The sequence below is a fragment of the Eptesicus fuscus genome, chromosome 11, assembly GCF_027574615.1.
Source record: "Eptesicus fuscus isolate TK198812 chromosome 11, DD_ASM_mEF_20220401, whole genome shotgun sequence".
In the NCBI taxonomy this organism is placed as follows: Eukaryota; Metazoa; Chordata; class Mammalia; order Chiroptera; family Vespertilionidae; genus Eptesicus; species Eptesicus fuscus.
In genome coordinates this window covers 68,302,219-68,324,594 of record NC_072483.1, presented here as the reverse complement: position 1 = coordinate 68,324,594, position 22,376 = coordinate 68,302,219, and the positions used below count along the sequence as shown (strand labels likewise).

Here is a 22,376-nt window from a genome sequence, read left to right as displayed (position 1 = left end):
GCAAATATGTTCTCCCATACAGTGGGTTTCCTTTTCATTTTGTTGGTTTCTTTTGCTGTGCAAAGCTTTTTAGTTTTATGTAGTTCCATTTGTTTATTTTTCCCTTTGTTTCCCTTGCCCTAGGAAATACATAAAGAACTTATATAACTCAACACCAGAAAGACAAACAATCCAATAAAAAAATGGGCAAAGACCCACATAGACACCTTTCCAAAGAAGACATAAAGATAGCCAGTAGACATGAAAAAATGCTCAATGTCACTAATCATCGGAGAAATGCAAATTAAATCAACGAACAACAAGTGCTGGCAAGAATATGGAGAAAAGTAAATCCTTGCTGGTGGAAATGCAGACTAGTGCAGCCACTGTGGAAAACAGTATTGATGGAGTTTCCTCAAAAAATAAAAAAATGGAACTGCTTTTTAATCCAGCAATCCCACCTCTGGGAATATATCCTAAGAATCCCAAATAATTCAAAAGAATATATGACCCCCACCCCCGTTCACTGCAGCGTTATTTATAATAGCCAAGATTTGGAAGCAGCCCAAGTGCCCATAAGTAGATGAGTGTATAAAAAAAAAAAAAACCCAATTGTGGTATATTTGCACAATGGAATACTATGCAGCTATAGGAAAAGAAGGAAATCACACTTGTTGCACAGAATGAATAGACCTGGAGATTATTATGCTAAGTGAAATAAGCCTGTCAGAGAAAGGCAAATACCATATGATCTCACTTATATGTGGACACTGATGAACAAAATAAACTGACGAACAAAATAAAAACAGAAGCATTAATACATGGAACAGACTGACAGTTGTCAGAGAGGAGGGAGAAGGGGGGGACTCAATGAAAGAAGGTGAAAGAATTAGCCAAAGAGCATATATGCATGACATAGACACAGACAACAGTGTGGTGATGGCCAGAGCGAAGGGTCCGCGGGGGCTGGGTAGAGGTAGGCAAAGGGAAAGAAAATGGGGATATCTGTAATATTGTCAACAATAAAAATAAAGTTAAAAATTTTTTAAAATAAATAAAAGCACGTAGTTAATTAAGCTCAAAATACTGCAGATAAAAAGGCAAAATAAAGAGAATGAAAGAATTCTACTTTGTGAAGCATGAAGATATCTCATTAACACTTTAATTTCTGAATCTAAAAGAACATATTTTTATTTAAAAAAACATTTTCAATAAGCATTTTGAAAAAGCACAATCTATTTAGAAAACTATGTATATTAGTCCATTTGAGGTATATGTAAGTATCTACTTTGTGCAAGGAGCCCTGCTAGGTGCTGGAGACACAGTGTGGTGACAGAGACATTGGCCGCTCATAAAATTCAGGCTAGTTGGGAAACAAGGCAATAAACAGCTGTTAATGAATGTGATAAATGTTGCAAAGGGATAGTACTGGGTACAATCAGAGCAACTGTGGCCAGGAGGCAGTACATACAGCTTACTAGAAATGTAAGCTAAGTTTTAAAGGATAAGTAGGAGCAAATCACATAAAGAGAGGAAACATTCTAGAAACATTTCCAGACAAAAGAAATGTGTGATGATTCCAAGATGAGAGAGAAGAATCTCAGCAGGGAAGCAACATGACCACATGCTTGAAAATAGTAACTCTAGGAGCAATATTGAAAAGAGAATACAGAGGAGCACAATGAATGTTGTAAGATTAGTTATTGAATGGAGAGAAATGAAGGTGCTCTGGTCTTGGGGAGACCTAAAAACAGAAATAAACTGCAGATTCTAGAAATATATGATGGCGAGAGAGAGGGACAAGAAACTGACAATAATAAGTCCCAGATTTCTGGCATAAACAATGAAATAACACTGATTAGGAGCTCACTTGGAAATGCCATGTTTGAAATACCTCTCAGACAATGAAGGGAGCCATCACCTAGACAAATGACTATGAATCTGAATCTCAGAGACTGAGGCTGGAGACCTAATTTGAGATCATCTGCACAGACACCAAATAAAATTAGGTGTACCAGGAGAAGGAAAAGTCAGAAAGGTAGAAGCACACAAAGGGAGTGAGTGCTTTGTCACAGAAATTAAGAACCCAACATGTTAGGAGAAAAGACTGGCTAAATGTACCAAATACTGCTGAAAAATATCCAGGAGCATGATAACTAGCAGTGATCTTTGCCTTCATAGATTTTCAGATATGGTAATCTTGATAAGGGCAAGACTGAACAGAATAGTTCAGATAAAAATGCAAAATAGAGAGAATGAAAATTTGAATAGTTGAGACAGAAGCTTAACTGGAACATATTGAAAGCAAATGAAAGATGAGAAAAGGGAAATAACGAGTGTCAACAGTTCTTAAGAGACATTTTAGTTGTGAATGGAAATGCAGAGGTCCAAAAGAAAACTCAGAAGGTTTTGAGGAAGTGACTGGCCCAAACATATTTAAGCTGATAAGTAAGATTGAGTAAAAAGGCAGAACCTGAAAATACTTCAGGTTTTTCACAAGGTAGAAAGGGATGTGATCCTTAACACAGGTGGAAGACTGGCCTTTGTCAGAGACACTACCCTCCATTAAAACAGGAAGGAAAAAGAAAAACACAAAAGGGGAGAAAATACAAGTAAAATTGTAGATTCAGTGGCAAGACACAGTTTCTACCTTATGCTTTCTCTTTTCTCTGAGAGGTAGAAGGCAAGGCACTTACTAAAAAGCGAAGTGACCAGTAGGAAAGCTGAAGGTTTGAAGAGAAACTATTTGAAACTATTTCAAAGTGGTGGAATGAGCTCACTAGAGAGTGCTGGGTAGCGTGGATGGCTGACTGGAGGTTTGAGCTCACTAGAGAGTGCTGGGTAGCGTGGATGGCTGACTGGAGGTTTGTACAAAGTGGCACTCACCTACCCTGTGAGGGATTTCCTCCGGAAGAGGCCCAAGAAAGGTTTAAGTGGCTGAGTTTATTCACAGTTATAGCACCACCAGATGTGTTTGTTTAAAGGTTGAAGGAATGAGAAATATTAATACTAGTTAATTTTTACTGAGCACATTATAGTCCGGGGCCTTGCTAGTGCTTTATATGAATGGCCCCTTTAAGTCTCAGGGCTATCCCTACCAAGTTGGTACCATATTATTTTCATTTTATAAATGAGGAAGCTGAGGAATGAACTTGACAATCAGTGTTCACATAACAGCTAGCATTCAAGGTTTGAGATTTCATGAGAAAAAAATGAACTGAAATAAAACTAATTTTAAAAATAACCTGATATAAGATTGAGTGTTGTATAATCCTATCCTATATAATAAAGAGGTAATATGCAAATTGACCATCATGCACTCGCACAAGATGGCCACCCCCATGTGGTCACAAGATGGCTGCCACAAGATGGCCTGCTGGGGAGGGCAGTTGTGGGCGATCAGGCCAGCAGGGAGGGCAGCTAGGGGCAACCAGGCCTGCAGGGGAGGGCAGTTGGGGGGGGACCAGGCCTGCAGGGGGGCGGGCAATTGGGCCGGCAGGAGAGCAGTTAGGTGTCGATCAGGCTGGCAGGGAGTGTTTAGGGGGTGATCAGATTAGTGGGCAGAAGCAGTTAGGGGCAATCAGGCAGGCAGGCAGGCGAGCGGTTGGGAGCCAGCAGTCCCAGATTGTGAGAGCGATGTCCGACTGCCAGTTTAGGCCCGATCCCACAGGCTGTCGGACATCCCCTGAGGAGTCCCAGATTGGAGAGGGTGCAGACTGGGCTGAGGGACACCCCCCACCAGTGCACGAATTTCGTGCACTGGCCCTCTAGTTTTAAAAATACTTCTGTATCAGAACAATGGACCATGAAATTACAAGTGGTTTTCTTAATGTTAGTGTTAGACAGTGTTAGAATTTAAAGACTCAACAAATCCAGAACTTTAAGAGAACAGCAATAAACTTATTTCACATTTATATCCCAGACATGATATATTTTCTTATGCTAAATCACTGCCTCAAAATGTCAACACAACATGAATCTACATCCTGAAGAAAGTGAAAATAAGGCTCAGAAAGACTAAACAATGTGTTACACCTTTTATCAAACCCCTGAAAAATGAAGTATCCTATCACTGACCGCCTTGCCACTAGGCCTACAAAACCAGAAATAACAGTCCTGACTGAATTCATCAGCAGAACAAAAAACTGTATAGCTGTTTGCTCTCATTGAAAATTATTTCCAAACATTACTTTATTCTATCAAGTGAAAGAAACTAGGTAAGCTTTCACCATTGTATTACAACTAAAGAAAAACAAAATAAAAATTTGAAAAGCAGAGAGTAAAAGCTTTGAAGAAAATCATTCTTTCCAATTTCCAAACATGAACACTACGCAACAAGACGTTATTAGACTAGGTAATTTTGCACTGACAGAATAATTAAGCAGCTTGATGAATTTTGTTTCATTCTATTATACTAAAGTTAAAAAAACTGATAGTTTAATCTCCTTGAAAGTAATTAAACACCTTCGCTCATCAATGTTTTCCAAACTGTCATGCTGAAAATATATTTTTCTTGACTGACAGAAACAAAAAACAGTAATAGGTGAAAAATAGAATATATATTTGAAGAATATAAATACTAAAAGCATTTACTATTAAGAAAGATAGATAGTAGCTATTAGAGTATAATTATCACAAAAGTATTTCCATTAATGACATCCCCTATCAGGAAAGATATGAAGACATTATAAATTTGTAACAGAATATTCACCTTTCATTTGTCATTCAACCACCTTTAGTCAAAAGAGATGGTAATAAAGCTTTTTGGTATTTCCCATTTTAAAGCAAAAATGCTAGATATTCAGAAAAAATTACATCTTTCCCTTCCAGTCTTTCATTGTAATCATAAAGTATATAAAACACTATATAAACTAACATGACCCTTGCTAGGGCAATATTGTTTATTTTTTTTAAAAGCACCTTCCACACTGACATATACTACTCATCTACATGTAACAAAGAAAACATTGTTTTGAAATGCCTAACTTCTTATAGGGAAAAACAATAAAAAAAACTCTACTTACCATATACATTAGTATGTCTCTAATCATCACCATAGCTGTTTGATGATCATTCCAAGCTTGATTTAGCGTTTGAAGAAAGTTGTTATTCAATGAATTAAGTACATCCTCTCGCACCTATTAACAGAAGAGTTCATTACAGTTTGTTTATACACACACATATGTGCACGCACTCATATGTAACATGCACTTATATCTGTTCAATAAAATAATAAAGTGGACTCTTCAATTTTAAATTAAAAAATGTTATAGACCAGTAGAAACATTTTAAGCTATGTTATGTACAGATGACTAATAAATGTGTTTTGTATAGTCCAGGCCTTTTCCCTTGATCTTCAGAATCAAAAAGCAATCTCCTGGGCACTTTTTAACATCACAGTAAAAAAAAATAAAAAAATCCTAAATACTTATATGGAACTAAAAGGCTCCATCTGTAGAACCGGCCCCGAGGCTATTGCTCCAACTCTACCTTCCCTCCCCCATTTTTGAAGAAATAGTGAGACCACTGATTCCTCAGTCAAATTACCTGGGCTGGAATCCCAGCTCCCTGACTAGCTGTATGACTTTAGATACATTATTTTATCTCTATGCTTCAATTTCCTTATATGTGAAATAGTGTCCACTTTGTAGGATTATTGAAAGGATTAAATTAACACTTGTAACATACTTAGAACAGTGTCTGGCACTCATTCAAACACTCTAGTTACAATGGAGCTGCATACAGCAAATGTGCTCTGCTATTTCTTTTGCCTTGATTCACAGCTCACTCCTTCACTGTTTTCTATTCAAGTCCTACCTCCTGTTTTTCCCTGACGACTCTATTTCGAACAACCTCTACCTTTACCCTACAGTTTATTTTTCCTCACAGCACTCATCATTACGTACTATATTAGTAGTTTCTTGTTTATCACACCAAAATGTAAGCTCCATAGCACCAGGGATTCTGTCTTTTCCATGTGTATCTCCCACACCTATAATAGTGCCTGGCATATGTAAGATATTTTATTTTATCCCCACCCTCCAATACCATGATCCACTTCCAACATGGTAAGCTCTTTCAGGGTATCTGGCCTTTGCACATAAAGTTCCCTGAGTCTGAAATGCTTTCCTAATGCAATCCTTATAACTACGCAGATTTCAAGACTTCCTTCACATAATCCACAAGCATAATACTGCTATCTTCTCCAATAAGAGGTTACTGACCACTACTACTTCCTGTTAGTTCAATGGAAAGAGTATTTAACTAGGAAACAGAATCTAGATTCTGGTTCTAGCTTTATCATGAAGAAGTTGCTTGTTTTCTAGGTTCCTGTAACTCTTTTGTTGGACTACACTGCCAAACTCTCCAGTTATTCAAATCCAAATAATCCTCCATGGTCTAGCTCAATTGTCAATACTCCAACCTAACAGACAGCTTTATCTCCAAACATCCTTTACTATAAACAATCTACAGTAGTAAACAATTTTTCAGGTTGGGGAGAATCTGAAGTCATGGTGTTTTTTGAGAAACAAATATAATACATGTATTAAAATATATAGATATCTATGAACCTAAATTCTAAACAAAAGTAAATAAAAATGTCATCGAGTATTATAATTAGTATAAACAAGTGATTGGAGGTACCAAACATTGAAAGAAAATTACACATAACACACTAATCCCAACACATGGGAGAATAAGTTCAAATTGGGAAAAAAAAAACTGTATCTAATTTACTTTTTCTTATATATTAGAGGAAAAGAGGTTTTCAATAGAAATTAGTGATGAGACTATATGTCTATTCTACTAAACATGTAGTATAAAAACCACTAGCTTATACTACATAATTTAGAATTTTATTGTATATTTAATCTTTTGTTCACAACTGTATTTTGTCTTGTACACAAGATGTATTTTGAAGCTTCTGGACTTCAAAATATATCACCCAGAAATTATTCCATAAATATGTTGACTATATCTAAAGTGGTAAATATCCATGTCAGTTAGTTGAAAGCACTGTGTTGAACAAACAGTATTATGAAAAGTGGATAAAATAAATCATTTATTTCAACTTATTAAGTCTACCAATTGTCAGATACAAATTCCCAAGGTAGCTAACACTACAAAAAAACACATCAACACAGCAAGTTTAAAATGTAGCTATATACAAATTCTTCACCACACTTATATTCTTTCACTGAACTACTAAATTTTGAGTGTCAATTAAAATCATGAAAATACTAGAGAAATTGCACTATGTAACAAAAATAAAATGGTATATTCCAAACACCAAGAATATTTAACAATTAATTATTCTTAAGGACTTAAGTAAACTCTGTATACCCCTTAGTTATAAAAATCAAGTTATGTGTTACCTACATTAAAGTCATCCTGATTTGGGGACGCAAAAATGTGCTTGGTATATTTCATTCATCTAAAAATGTGTTTAGATGAATGAAAAAGTGACCAATTAAATAGTTATAAAATAAACCACGTTTTTCAAAATTACTAATACTCTTTAAAATAAAATATGTCAACAAGCACCTATATAATATTTATACTTATACCTGACTTTCAACAAAATAAGAATGTGATCAACTAGCACAATGTGTCATAAATAAAACTTCATTTGCATCACACTTCAAAAATTATCCTCACAAATCACTAAGTTGCATATAACTTAGCAAAAAAAAAGCTATTAAGAGCTAATTTTGTTAAATTTATTTTTGAATGACTATGCATATACACACATACCTAAGACATAAAATAAATGTCTTATATAAACTTGCTGTAATCGTCTCTTAATTATTCAAATCACTCTATAACCAAAAAATTATTTTTCTTTAATACTACCCCCCAAAATATCTTTCTACTCTGATACATCAAAAGTGAATTGATATTTTTTCAAATATATATCATAAAGTGGTAGGAATTAGATGAAAATACAACCTTTATGAAAATTAAAACAGGCTTTTTAAACAAAAAGCTGACATATAAATGAAAAATATACACTAAATGGAAAAAGCCTCATTTTACAAATTATTAATGTAATAATACAGACATTTTGAAGAAGAGAAAGTGGGGGCTGTGTGTGTGTGTGTGTTAACATTGTTAGTCTCACACTCAACATAACCATTAATTTCTGCACCAGAAAAGGCAAATGGGAAGGAACCCTGCTATAAGAGGTGATCATAGGATCAAAAGGGCCTGCTGACAAGTAAGACCGGTACTATTACTTAAGAAGACCTCTAAGAAGTTTACTCAGTTGAAGAGTTGAAATTTGAAGGGTGAGACAAGCAAGAACAAGTAACAAAGCCATGGAAGGTGATAAAAGTATGACAGGGTCAGCTGTGACAGGATAAAATGAGACATTGAAAACTGGCTGTACATGGTACTTAGCTTTGAAAAGGATAAAGCAATGCACACATAATAATTCAAAACAGATCACAAACCTGGTGAATAATTAGAATCATTTGAATAGTAATAGATTTTTGATAAAGAGATAGAGAAGACAAAACACAGACTGGGAGAAAATATTTGCAAAAAACATATCTGATAAAGGACTGTTCAACCTTGTGTTCTTAGCCTCTGGTACAACTGGCTTCATTTTATGTCATTTCACTTAAAGTCACAGAACCTATCGACGATGTTAAGTAAGGACTTACTATATACAAAGAATTCATAAAACTCAACAATAGAAAACAAATGACACAATTTAAAAAACTGGCAAAAGACCTGACACTTCACCAAAAAATACAGATGTCAAATAAGCATATGAAAAGATTTTTGATATCTGATCATTAAGGAAATGCAAATAAAAACAATATTGGGATATCACTACATATCAATTAGGATGGCCAAAATCCCAAACATTGACACCACCAAATGCTGGTGAGGATGTACATTAACAGGCATTCTCATTCAATGCTGGGGGAAATTCAAAATGGTACCAGCCACTACGGAGGGCAGTTTGGCAGATTCTTATAAAACTAGACATATTTTTACTATAATGATCCAGCAACTATGCTCGTTGGTATAAATACCAAAGGAGTTGACAACTTACATCCACACAAAACCCCCCACACAGATGTTTATAGCAACTTTATTCATAACTGCCAAAACTTGGACAAGATATCCTTCAGTAGATGAATAGATACATCCAGACAGAATATTATTTAGCACTAAAAAGAAATGAGCTATGAAGCAATGAGAAGACATGAAGGAACATTAAGTGCATATTACCAAGTGAAAGAAGACAATCTAAAAAGTCTACATACCATATGATTCCAACTACTATATGACATTCTAGAAAAGGTAAAACTAAGGAGACTGTAAAACCACCTGTTACCAGGGGTTAAGGTGGAGGGAAAGATAAAAAGGCAGTGAGGCTATTCTGTTTGGTACTATAACAGAGAATACATTTCATTATTCATTTGTTAAAATCCAGACAATGTACACCAAGAGTAATCCCCAATTTACACTAATAAAAGAGAAAGATGCAAATTGACTGTACATCCACGATGCTCACCAGCCTATCAGGAATATGCAAATTAACCCAACAATGATGGTGGGTTAATTTGCATATGCAGGCACCAAGCAGCTGGGGGCAGGGCAGTGCCAAGCGGCCTGGGTCCCGGGGACGGGTACCAAGCTTGCAGGCTCCTGGGACCATCGCCGGCCCCTGGAGGCGAGGGCAGCCACGCCAAGCCATTTCTGCAAGCTCCCAGGATCATCGCCGGCCCTGGAGGCAAGGGCAGCCACGCCAAGCCATTTCTGCAGGCTCCCAGGACCATCGCCAGCCCCGGGAGGCGAGGGCAGCCATGCAGCTTGACAGCAGGGCCTGCTTGGCCGTAACCGCGGTGACCCGCGAGCAGGCAAGCGGGCCCGCAGGCAGCACCCAACAAGGCCTGCTTGGCTGTTACCGTGGTGACCCATGAGCAGACAAGTGCGGCCCGCAGATAGCACCCAGCAGGGCTGCTTCCCCATCGCTGTGGTGTGAAGCAGGCAGGCCCCGCAGAGAGCAGAGAACCATGGGGAGTGGGCCTAAGCCATCAGTAGGACATTCCCTGAGGGCTCCCAGATTGGAGAGGGTGCAGGTCGGGTTGAGGAACCCCCCCCACCCCGTGCATAAATTTCGTGCACCAGGCCTCTAGTGTAAACTATAAACTGGGTGACAATGATACATCAATGTAGGTTCACCCACTGTTACAAATGTACTACTCCGGGGTGAGATGCAGAAAGTAGGAGGGACTATATGCGTGTGTGGAGGAAGGAGGTACATGAAAAATCTCTACCTTCTGCTCAATTTTGCTGTGTCTGTAAAACTGCTCTACAAAATAAAGTCAATTAAAAAAAAAAAAAAAAGCTAACCATAGCAGTCAGGATTTGCAAACCATTGACTTTAAAAGAACCACACCAGCCATTCCTGTTCCTTCCTTTGCCGAATTTCTTCAACATTACCATGTTTTTGTATAGTTAGAATAATAATATTGATGCAATTCTGAGTCCTGATTTTTTTAAGCCTTCAATCAACATTAACCTCTGCTTTAGAAAACCTCTAGTTATAGCATATCATTTCCAAAGCACCATAATAATTCAAAGAAAAGGGTCTATTAGAAAGAAACACAAGAAAAAAATGTTACCTGAAATTTAAAGCAACTTCCTACATAACACCAAAAGCATGATCTATAAAATAAATAACTGTGCTCCATCAAAATTAAAACTTGTTCTGCAGATACAGTTAAAACAATAAAAAGATAAGCTCTAGACTGGGAGAAAATATCAAATGACTTGTATCCAGAATACATATTTTAAAAACAACCTTACAAGAAACCCAAACAATTAAAAAGTGGGCAAAATAATTGACCAAAGATATATAAAAGCAATTTTGCACATGAAAAGATAGTCAACAACATTAACCATTAAGGAAATGCAAATTAAAACCATAATGAGCCCTGTTCTGGTGGCTCAGTTGGTTGGAACATTGCTGTTTCGCTCACATAGATGTCTGTCTGTCTGTCTGTCTGTCTCTTTCTCTCTCTCTCTCTCTCCCCTCCCCCTCCCTCCCTCCCTCCCTTCCGATCTCTCTAAAAATCAATTTTAAAAACATATCCTTGGGTGAGAGTTAAAAAAATAAAACATAATGAAATGCCACCACACACCTATTAGGATGGCTAACAAAATACAATGACAATACCAAGTGCTGAGGAAGATTCCCAGTAACTAGAACTTTCATACATTACCAAAGAAGGGAACACAAAATGGTACAGCCCCAATGGAAAACAATTTGGCAGTATTTTATGAAGTTAAATTGCTTACCATATGACCCAGCAAGCCCATTCCTAGGTATTTACCCTAGAGAAATGAAAACTTATATTCACCCAAACACCTGTACATGAACATTCCAAGAAACACTATTCAAAAATCACAAGACTCTGTTCACAATACAAATGCTTTTCAACAAGTAGGTAAGTGGATAAGCACACTATGGAACATTCATACAATTCAATATTACTCAGAAAAAAATAAAAACTATTGATACATAAAACAGCTTGGATCTATCTTAAAATAGTTATGCTGAATAAAAAGTATGTCTCAAAAGGTTACAAACTATATGAGAAAACAAAATTATAATGACAGGGAATAGATCAGTGGTTGCCAAGTACTAGGGGTTGAAGAAAGGTGTGACTATAAAGGGAAAACAGGAAGTTTTCTGATGTGAGGGAATGTTCTGTATTGATTGTGATAGAGGTGTTCCATGATTCTACACATGAGATAAAATTCATAGAAATATACATGAAAATAAAAGGCTAATTTTATTGTATACTGATTTTTTTAAACTTGCAATTATGATTCCCAAGTTGGGTCCTATTTTATTACTACACCATAAACATATAACACTCTTTACTCATAAAAGCAACTTGAATGACAATGAAAGAATTCTGAATTGTTTTTATGCATGACCATGCAATAATTCAAAATTGGTATATTATATTCTTCATTACTGTGAATATAATTTTTCCTGTTTTTTTTTTACATCCTTAGCAAACATTAAAGTGGAATTACTAAGTCAAAAGAAAACCTTTATTTTTTTGATGCTGTAATAAACCATGTTCACTGATAAATTAATGCCTAAGTTGCAAAAAACACATTTTCAAATCAAATTACTGGCCAAGGGAAGAGGAGGATGAAAAGGAGGATGATAGGAAAGGCCAGCAGGCATGAACTTGCCCTTGAGTTTTCACATCCAAGTATCTTCATGGATTGATAAGGAGGCTGACCCTGGGCCAGCAGCTCTTGGCTGTGGAGAGCTGAAGAACATTAACAATCTGCACAGTACCCCCACCCCCTGACACAGACACATGCAAAATTATTTTTTAATCATTACTTTAAATTTTTTCACCCTTTAAGTTTCAATGCCTAAGGCAAAATCTTAGGTAGCCAATCTCATAGAATGTCTAGGTAACACAAAAAAATTCATCAGCTAAAACTAATTATAAAGATTTTAGTTCTAAAATTCACTAAAATTAGAACTGAGCCATATAATTAACAATGGTAGAGATTACTGAAAGTTAAGAACTTTCTTCTCTAAATCTCAAAACTCAAGACAACATTTAATTCAAATATTAATTAAATCTCGGATGTACAGAAATTTGTATGTAGCATTATTTTGTTGTTGTTGTGTTTTATTTTGTTTTAATCCTCACCCAAGGATATTTTTCCATTGATTTTTAGAGAGGGTGGAAGAGAGAGGGAAAGATAAACATAGATGTGTGAGAAACACATCAACAGGTTGCCTCCTGCACATGTCCTGACCACGGCCGGGGCTGGGAAGAAGCCTGCAACAGAGGCACATGCCCTTGACTGGAATTGAACCTGGGACCCTTGGGTCCACAGACTGATGCTCTATGCACTGAGCCAAACCGGCTAGGGCTAGCATTATTTTGCATTAAAATAGATATCATGACCTAGCCAGCATGGCACAGTGGTTAAGGATAGACCTATGAACCAGAAGGTAATGGTTGATTAGTTGATTCCCAGTCAGGGTTGTGACTGGGTTGTGGGCTGGATCACCAGTATGGGCGGAGGCAGCCAATCGATGATTCTCATCAATGTTTCTGTCTCTCCCTCCCTCACTGAAAGCAATTAAAATACAATGTAAAAAAAAATAAAATAAAATAGACATCATGTATTAAAAACAAAATGGGCATGCAACAGGAGTACATGCTACTTATACAAAGAGCATTAAAAAGTATCATAGAGATACTATCATTTTAACAGGTATGACCTCCTAGAAATCTGTAGTATTTTAACATTCACCCAGGAGCTAAAACAATCAAATTAGTATTTGCAAGCACCTGCCCAGGGCAACTACTAACTAGTTACTTAACCTATCTGGTCTGTAGCTCCTCTTACTTATTGATTAGATCAACATCACATCAAGCTCCACTAAAATGCTGTATTATCAATGCAGGGCAGGCTCAATTTCCTCTAATTAAACATCATTCCTATTGGTTTTGTTTGATTTTAAAAGTCAGGTTTGTTTTCTACTCTTTTAAAATAACTGGGAGCCACTGAATGTCTGTTATGTACTTTTCTGGCTCTAAATTCTGAAACACATTGCTTGTTTCACGTGAATATGTACATAAATATGCAACATTTACCATAATTTTAACAAGGACTTAAGTTCCCACTTATAACACTTGAATTTTTAGAGTCCTACATATGTGATCTAGGGCTTGCCACTTTATAAACTTTACCAGTTACATAAATCCTATTTTTCCAAGAAATGCCATTAAAAAATTATTCTTAAAGATCTCAAAAATTTTTCACTTCATCCTACTAGAGTAATGTGATATAAACCTATAAAAAGTGGCTTAGTACAAAAGTGAATCTCAATGGAAACTAAGTAATCCTCCTATATAATAAAAGCCTAATATGCAAATTGTCCCCTTGACCGGGAGTTCAACCGCTTGCTATGATGTGCGCTGACCACCAGGGGGCGGCACGGAACATGGCAGGTGTCGACCATACACTGCAACCTTTTGCCGGCTACCTGGGGGCAGGGGTGATGGGAACGGAGGTGCGATGAGAATGCAGGGTGTCCTCCGAGCTCGCTCTCACTCCCCCTGCTACCTTCCCCGAGGATGCCAGGGCTTGCGTGCCGGGGAAGCCCCTGCACTCAGGTGCCAGGCACCCGCCCCCCGCGCGTCTTCCGGGCGAGCTGGGCTGCAGCCATCGGGACCATAGGGGCTGGTCGGGCTCCCCGTGGGTTCGTGCAGGAGCTGGTCTGTGAGGTCAGCCAGGAGAGAGCGCGATGCCCACCCGGCTTCCATGCGGCACCGCAGGCAGCGCTCACAGCATCTCAGCATGGGGACTCGGGTGCCATGACTCAGATGGAGGGGGGAGCGCAGGGAACTGGGACCTGTCCTTCCACACCAGACGCTCACACTTTGATTACCGGCCAGGCCTAGGGAATTTCATGCACCGGGCCTCTAGTCCTATATAATAAAGAGGTAATATGCAAATTGACCATCACTCCAACACACAAGATGGCCACCCCCATGTGGACACAAGATGGCCACCACGGGAGGGCAGTTGTGGGCGACCAGGCCAGCAGGGGAGGGCAGTTGGGAGGGACCAGGCCTGAAAGGGAGGGGAGATGGGGGCAATCAGGCCTGCAGGGGAGGGCAGTTAGGGGTGACCGGGCCGGCAGAGGAGGGCAGTTGGGGGTGACAAGGCCTGCATGGGAGGACAGTTGGGGGGGACCCAGGCCTACAGGGGAGGGCAGTTTGGGCGGACCAGCTCTGCAGGGGAGGACAGTTGGGAGGGATCAGAACTGCAGGGCAGGGCAGTTGGGGGCAACCAGGCCTGCAGGTGAGGGCAGTTGGGGGCAACCAGATCTGCAGGGGAAGGTAGTTGGGGGGATCAGGCCTGCAGGGGAGGGCAGTTGAGGGCGACCAGGCCAGCAGGGGAGGGCAGTTGGGGGGGGGGGGAACCAGGCCTGCAGGGGAGGACAGTTGGGGGGGGACCAGGCCTGCAGGGAAGGGCAGTTGAGGGCAACCAGGCCAGCAGGGGAGGGCAGTTGGGGGCAACCAGGCCTGCAGGGGAGGACAGTTAGGGGCAATCGGGCCAGCCGGAGAGGGCAGTTAGGGGCGACCAGGCCGGCAAGAGAGGGAAGTTAGAAGAGACCGGGCCAGCAGGGGAGGGCAGTTATGGGAGACCAGTTCTGAAGGGGAAGACAGTTAGGGGCAACCAGGCCAGAAGGGGAGGGCAGTTACGGCCAATCGGGCCGGCAGGGGAGCAGTTAGGGGGTGATTGGGCTGGCAGGCAGAAGCAGTTAGGGGCAATCAGGCAGGCGAGCGGTTGGGAGCCAGCAGTCCGGGATTGTGAGATGAATGTCAGACTGTCCATTTGGACATCCCTCGAGTGGTCCCAGATTAGAAAGGGTGCAGGATGGGCTGAGGGACAACCGCCCCCCCTCCCCCCGTGCCATGCACAAATTTCGTGCACCGAGCCTCTAGTGGAATATAAAAGACATTGTCCTAATCCAACAGAAATGGTTTAAAGAGTTCTACAGCTCTTTGTCTTACCCAAGAATTCCTGATCTCAAAGATTAGCCATATACAGTGAATAGTGGCAGCACAGAAATACAGATGCTAAAAAGCCCCTCAGCCTGATTCAAATCACAGATCCAACACTTAGCAGATGTGTGCCCTGGAGAACTTAATTACTTTGTGTATCAGTTTTTATAAAATAGCAATAATAGCACCACACCTACTTCAAGGAGGTGTTGTATGGATAAAATGAGTTAACATACACAAAATGCTTAGAACTGTGCCTAGCCTACAGTAAATGCCATACAAGCATTTCTACTATTATTTCTTGTATTACATATTCATAATCTTATATAATAGAAGCCTAATATGCTAAGTGTCCGGTCAACCAGTCGGCCGTTCAACCAATCAACGCTCAACCACTAGCTATGATGTGTACTGACCACCAGGGGGCAGACAGACAACCGGTCGACCAGTCGGTATGACATGCACTGACCACCAGGGAGCAGACGCTCCAACCAGTAGGTTAGTTTGCTGCTGGGGTCCAGCTGATCAGGACTGGGTGAGATGGGCCAGACACTCCCTGGAGCCCTCCCACGATCCCTCCTTGGCTAGTCAACCTCCTGCGTCTCTCCCTGGCCCCAATCGTGCACCGGTGAGGTCCCTCAGCCTGGCCTGTGCCCTCTCGCAATCCGGGCCACCTTGGAGGATGTCAGACAGCCAGTTTTGGCCCGATCCCGCAGGTCAGGCCGAAGGACCCCACTGGTGCACGAATACGTATATTTATATATGTATTTGAATCTTGTTACTCAAAGCATGTTCCTAAGAGCAGAATCATGGTCAAGATCATCATCACCTGGGAGGTTGTTAGAAATGCACAATCAGAACCTACATTTTAACAAGATTACCAGAAAGTTCTTAAGTACCTTAAAGTTTGAGAAACATGTGACATAAAACACATATATTTACATATTTTATATAGTATTTTCTAAACTCTCAATTGCCACGAGTCTTGCTTTCCTTTCTTCAATACAACAGATATTTCTTCATAACTAGAAGGAATTCTTGTAATGTAGTCAATCTCCTACCATCTGTATATTCAGTAAGTTTGGTGAGTAGATGTTGCTATCTCATAACATATATACCTTAAAATTTCTGTATTTCAAAACAAGCTTCTGCTGAGTTAACTTTCTAAGAATTCAACAATGACAAGTGATTCCTGATGCCTTCTTGATTTTTTTCTAGACTGACAGGATTGTTCTAAACAATTACTAAACTTTTAGAATAAAGGTGGCAATCTTGATCAGAGGAATCATTATAGTATCAACAAAACAAAATAGCCACTGCAGGGAAAACTTTTTTTCTTGATGCTATAGGAAGATTCTTCTCTGAGTAATTTACTAATGTATACATAGTTAGTAATATTAGTTTAAGCATTTCACAAATTTAAAAAAAATGTCAATCCTTGTGGCAATATTCCCCACTCTTTAAATATCCAAAGTGAAGCTCTTAATTCAAAGCAATAAATAAAAAAATCTTTCCCCAAACTAACAATTGAAATATTTAATGATTACTTCCAACAAGCAAAGCAGGATGCTTTGGGGCACTATGGGGGATACAAAATGCATTCAGCAACTTTTATAATCTCTATGGGGGAAGGGAGAAAAGAGGAGCCTAATAGTAGCATTCATCTGACCTCAATACAAAGCAGAAAACAGTGACTAGCAATAGAGAAGTCAGGAGTTTCAAAGGAGGGGCACACAGTGAGAATTAGGACAACACACTTTCATAAAGAAAATTTGCTACATGTTCAATCAAATAATCATCTAAATTTGGTATTGTTTTAAAAAATACATTCTTAGTTCAAATATTTAAACTCTTAAAAAAATAACAAAACTTAGAAAATCAGGATTTCTCTATGAGTACAAGGTAATGACATTAAAAATATGGAAGCTTTTTACCTATTGGTTTAAAAGGGAAACAAAAAGAAAAGTAGTATACCACAGAATAGCAATATAAGTTATCATTTGTACAGTACTCTATTTCCAATGGTTAAGACAATAAGAGATATATTGAAAGCCATTACAGCATTTAGTATTCTAGTTAAATAATGGGGACACTGACAGAATAAGTAGTAAAACACATACAAAGTATGGCAATATGGAAATTAGTCTTTTTGTTCTCTTGGGTACCATGGAAAAAAGAACTACAGTTCTACAAGATCACAGGACCTGTGCCCAGCAGACTGAAAAACTCCAGTCTCAAAAAACCAGAGGTATACAGCCCCAAAATTATACTGTGCTTTTTAATGGTGAAACACATTCTGCTTAAACAATGGTTAGATTCAGCAATTAATTTGGGTAGGTAGCCACCAGACAACACATCTGGACAGTTCAGAAATATAAACCATGATGGTTTCCATTTGAATGCTAGAAACATTCTTAAAGATTCACTTCGACAGACAATTATTGAGTGCCAACTATATTAAGGAGCAGGAGACACAAAGATGAATGAAACAGGTCCTAGCTTGTTCATTCACTTATTTAATAAATATTAAAAGAATGTCACTAGAGAATACAACAGAAAACAAGATAGACGTACCTGCCCTCAGTCTTTTAGTCTACTCAACAATGTAATCGGAAAGAATTGTAGTTTAACATAGGTGAACTTGCTAAATAACAACACTTTAAACATGGCTCTCCTCAAGCATCTTTTCTCTACTAATCCTTTCAAAATAGATACTACTCAATTTCCTGTTACCCTCATATCACAAGACTGCTATCTTTCTAACTCTCTAATAATCCCTATTTCCTACCCTTTCCCCAATAATTTCTTTCTCTTTTGAGATTATCCTATACATATTCAAATAACTTTTCCATATCTGATTCATTAAGATTCTGTACACCTAACTCACACAGTACACCTTCCTCTTCTGTTTGACTCCTGTTATCACCTTAAGCAACTCTAATATTCAATATGATGGGTTCTCAGTTTCTTCGGGCAACTTTAAGTGAGAAAAAAAGAGAAGTGAAGATGGCAGAATGAAAAATAAGTCACAATAAAGCATTGAAAACTACACTCCTACTGAACCTTTACTCCATCTTCTCCAGTCTCTGGCTGCTACCACCACAAAATAAAGGCCAAACCCCCTACAATGTCTTTCAAAACTTTGTCCAAGTAACTCTCATTCTTATTTCCTACAAATGCACTTGAAATCCTTTATATTCCATCTACACTAGTAATTTTTAACTTTTTTCATTGCATGGCACACATAAACTAATTCCTAAAATTCTGTGGCACACCAAAAAATGAATGATATTTTTAACCAATCTGACCAAAAAAGGTATAATTTTGATTGATTTGCCATGAAAAAAAAATTACCTACTCTTTGTGCTCCAAAGTGACTTAAAAAAAAAATTCAGGGGAATACTTGTATATAAGGATTTCTGCTACCAATAACTAACGAATCAGATACAACCTTATTATGCGACGTGACCAATAAGGTACAACTCTTATACGACCTACATATTTATGGTTCAAGACAGGGCATTCATACTGAATGGCTATTATGTGGGCTGCTGTCGTTTTTTAATCTGACAATCTAAGGGAAAAGAGGTCAGGTATCGCATGTTTTAAAAATTCTTGCGGCAAACAGGTTGAAAATCTCTGGTCTACACTGATCTACCTGACCAAGGCTCATACCTACCTATCTTTTCTACTCATGCCATTTTTCCTACTGAGGCTATCTTTGGCCTTTGTTTATTCACATGGTGAGTCTAATAATGCTTTAAAACTCATGACCTTTTCTTTCAACCCTGCTCCGAATTCCTCAGGCACAACAATTCCCCTTCAAATCTGATTACCTCACTAAAACTGGGAGCTTTCTGATGACAAGTATGATATCTTAATTATATTTTGGTGTCTGAAACACAGAAGAGAGTATTTGTGGGCCTCTGAATCTGCTAATGAAAATCTTATTTTCTAGTGCTTTTATCAACATTCTTCACAAATCACTGCAACCATTATATTTATAACATTTTATACATAAATGCCATTAAAAAATCTCTCTACATTCATTCACATTTACCTAGAAAGGAAGGAAAAGCACTAAAAAGCTTTATTATAGAAGCTGAGTCTGATTAATTGGCCTACACAATAGAGACTACCATAAAGTTACCAAGTTAATTTCCATATGCGATTAGTACCCTCATATAAACATCTTAATTTACCTACAAATAAACATAATATCTAAAACTCTGGCTATTTTTATTTTCCTCTAAAACTGGGGAGACAAATCAATATATTAAAACAATAGTTTACATAGAAACATCATTTTCAGCAAATGAGACCCTGTGTACAAATAATGAACAGTAGGGTGTTATTCTACAAAGACTTCAACTTACAAAACAAAATCCAAAAAGAAGGTCACTTAAAAATGGAAACTATTCCCTCTCAAGGCTTCAATTTTCCTACCTAACGAAGAGCTTAGAATTGAGCAGGATTATAAGACACAGATTCAAGTACTAAGTCCAAAACAAGTTCTGCAAGAGGAGGGATCTTTGATACATTGCAAATACTTAGAACAGTGCCTGGCATGAGTAGGTCCTCAATAGGCAGTTTTCTGAATGAATGAAAAGTGAGCAGGATGAAGCTCTTCTTATTTTGCCTTCTTCCCCGTTCAATCAAAATAAGATATTATTTGAAATATAGGATATATGGATAGAAAGATCTTGACAGCCACTGAAATAAATGTTCTTTTTTAGCAATAAGGAACTATTTCTAGTTGAGTTAAAAAATCAACATCTTTTTTTTGTTCAGCTGCTTTTCTAAGAGGAAAACAAACCTTCAAAGTATAAGAATTAACTTTTATAAGCTCATTTGTGAGGCTGCCATATTATTAAATTATTACTATAGAGTAATAATTTGAGAGAATGTCAAATGAAGCATAAGCAAATCTAAGAAACCTGTTAAGCATTCTTGACATGTTAAAACAAATTTTATCCGACTGTAAGAAACAATTAAGAATAGAAATTTTTTTATTCTATACATATTATGGCACAGGAATGAACAATGGTAAACTGCAAAAACTATGATCCTCTTAAGTCTCAATAACCCAAAATTGTCAAGAGGCACTCATTATATAATTTTAGGACTCATTGAGGCTAACAAAACCAACCCCAATTTCAGAAAAGTCTAGTAATTTGTTCAAGACTGTTGGTGGCAAAATTAGCCCTAAGTCCAGCTCTTCCTACTTCTTACCCAGTACTTTTCTACTGCAGCTGCTTCTAAATTATTTATTATTAAACATGGAATGCTCAACAGTGAGTAAAAGAAAAAATGGCAAGTTCTAGTTTAATGTACTATGAACTTAGAGACTGTCAAGTTTAAACTTCAAATAGAAATCTTCTAAAAGGAGATAATCCCTCCAAAACAAAACACTTCAAATATTTTACAATTTTAGATGTCAATTATACCTCAATAAATTTGTAGAAAACTTTAAAATATATGATTCAATCCTTACCTAACCTTGCCCACAAGTAACAGAACTGAGTATTTTTTAATTTAAAACTACCTTTTAACATAAAATACACATATACAGAAAACCACAACTCAAATCAACAAATGTTGAAATTAAATTATTTTAGAATTTAAGGTTAGCACTGAATCTAAGTAACACTAAACACTCTGGCCATTTTTCAGTCTCTACCACAATCCTCAAACTATCTGAAATGTTTAAATTCATCAGAGTTCTAGCTGCATCCCTCATTTCTTCTTTCTGTGTGATTTCATCCACTTCCAGGGCTTTACATGTCACTTATATGCTCATAATTCCCAAATTTACATTTCCAGTCCAAACTTCTCAGAGAACTAGATTTGCATATCCAATTTCATTGGCATCTTAAAAGTAATCTGTCCAAATGGAGCATCTTTTGGTTTTACCTCAAATCACTGCCCAAAAACTATAAATCATCTGGGATAATCAATCCACAGGCAACAATATTTCTACATCAGAAGTTTTTCTTGAAATGGAAAACTTTTCTTTATCCCCACTGTCACCTGAAGCTATTACTCTGTTCCCCTCACTTCAACTCTTGAGCCTTCCAACTTTGAGCTCTCACAGCAACCAGAGTTAAAGTTTTAAAAACCTACATCAGATCATGTCACTGTCTTGCTTACAATCCTTACATGACTTCCTATTGTACATATAATTAAGTATGAAGCTCTTATTCCCGGGCTTCAAGGCCTACCATGATCTATCTGGCTTGTTTCTCTCTCCAATTCCATTCTGCCTCACTATTAATCTTAATTTGCCGTTCACAACTGGCTTTCCCCCTCCCCCATTTTCTCTAGTCCAGAAATGGGCAAATGATAGCCTGATATCCTTATAAAAGAAAGTTTTCTTGGAATACTGCCCTGCCATTCATTATACTAGTATATGGTCTATTGCTGTCATTGTGCTATAACAGGAGAGTCAAGGAGCCCTGACAAAGAATGGATGGCTTTGAAAGCTGAAAATATTGACTATCTGGTCCTTTACAGGAAAAAAAAAAAATTTTCATAGGCATTCCTTTTGCCTGGAATGCTCTTCAACCCACTTGTCTCATGAGCACCTTTTTCATTCTTCAAGTCCCAGTTTAAACATCACCACTTCCTCCACGAGCCCTTTCTTGGCCTATGTAGTTGCCCTCATTTTTCTCTATCACTCTGTATATGCTGTTTTCTCCACTGTATTTTGTAACTAAACACTTGTTTATCTGTTCCATGAGTACAGGAATCAGATGCATTCTATTTACCAATGTATTTCTTACACCTAAGTCAGAGCCTGTCAAATAAATACCT

General features: G+C 38.0%; 1 protein-coding gene across 4 annotated transcripts in view; it reads right to left on the bottom strand.

The window, feature by feature from the left end:
* The window catches only part of CUL3 (cullin 3), a 108,325-nt gene that overhangs the window by 58,094 nt on the left and 27,855 nt on the right, over positions 1-22,376 (bottom strand). For all 4 annotated transcript variants that reach the window (XM_054723513.1, XM_054723514.1, XM_054723516.1 and 1 more), the window contains one exon: positions 5,004-5,117. In XM_054723513.1, coding sequence (XP_054579488.1) covers positions 5,004-5,117 — 114 coding nt within the window. The remainder of the gene's footprint in view (positions 1-5,003; positions 5,118-22,376) is intronic.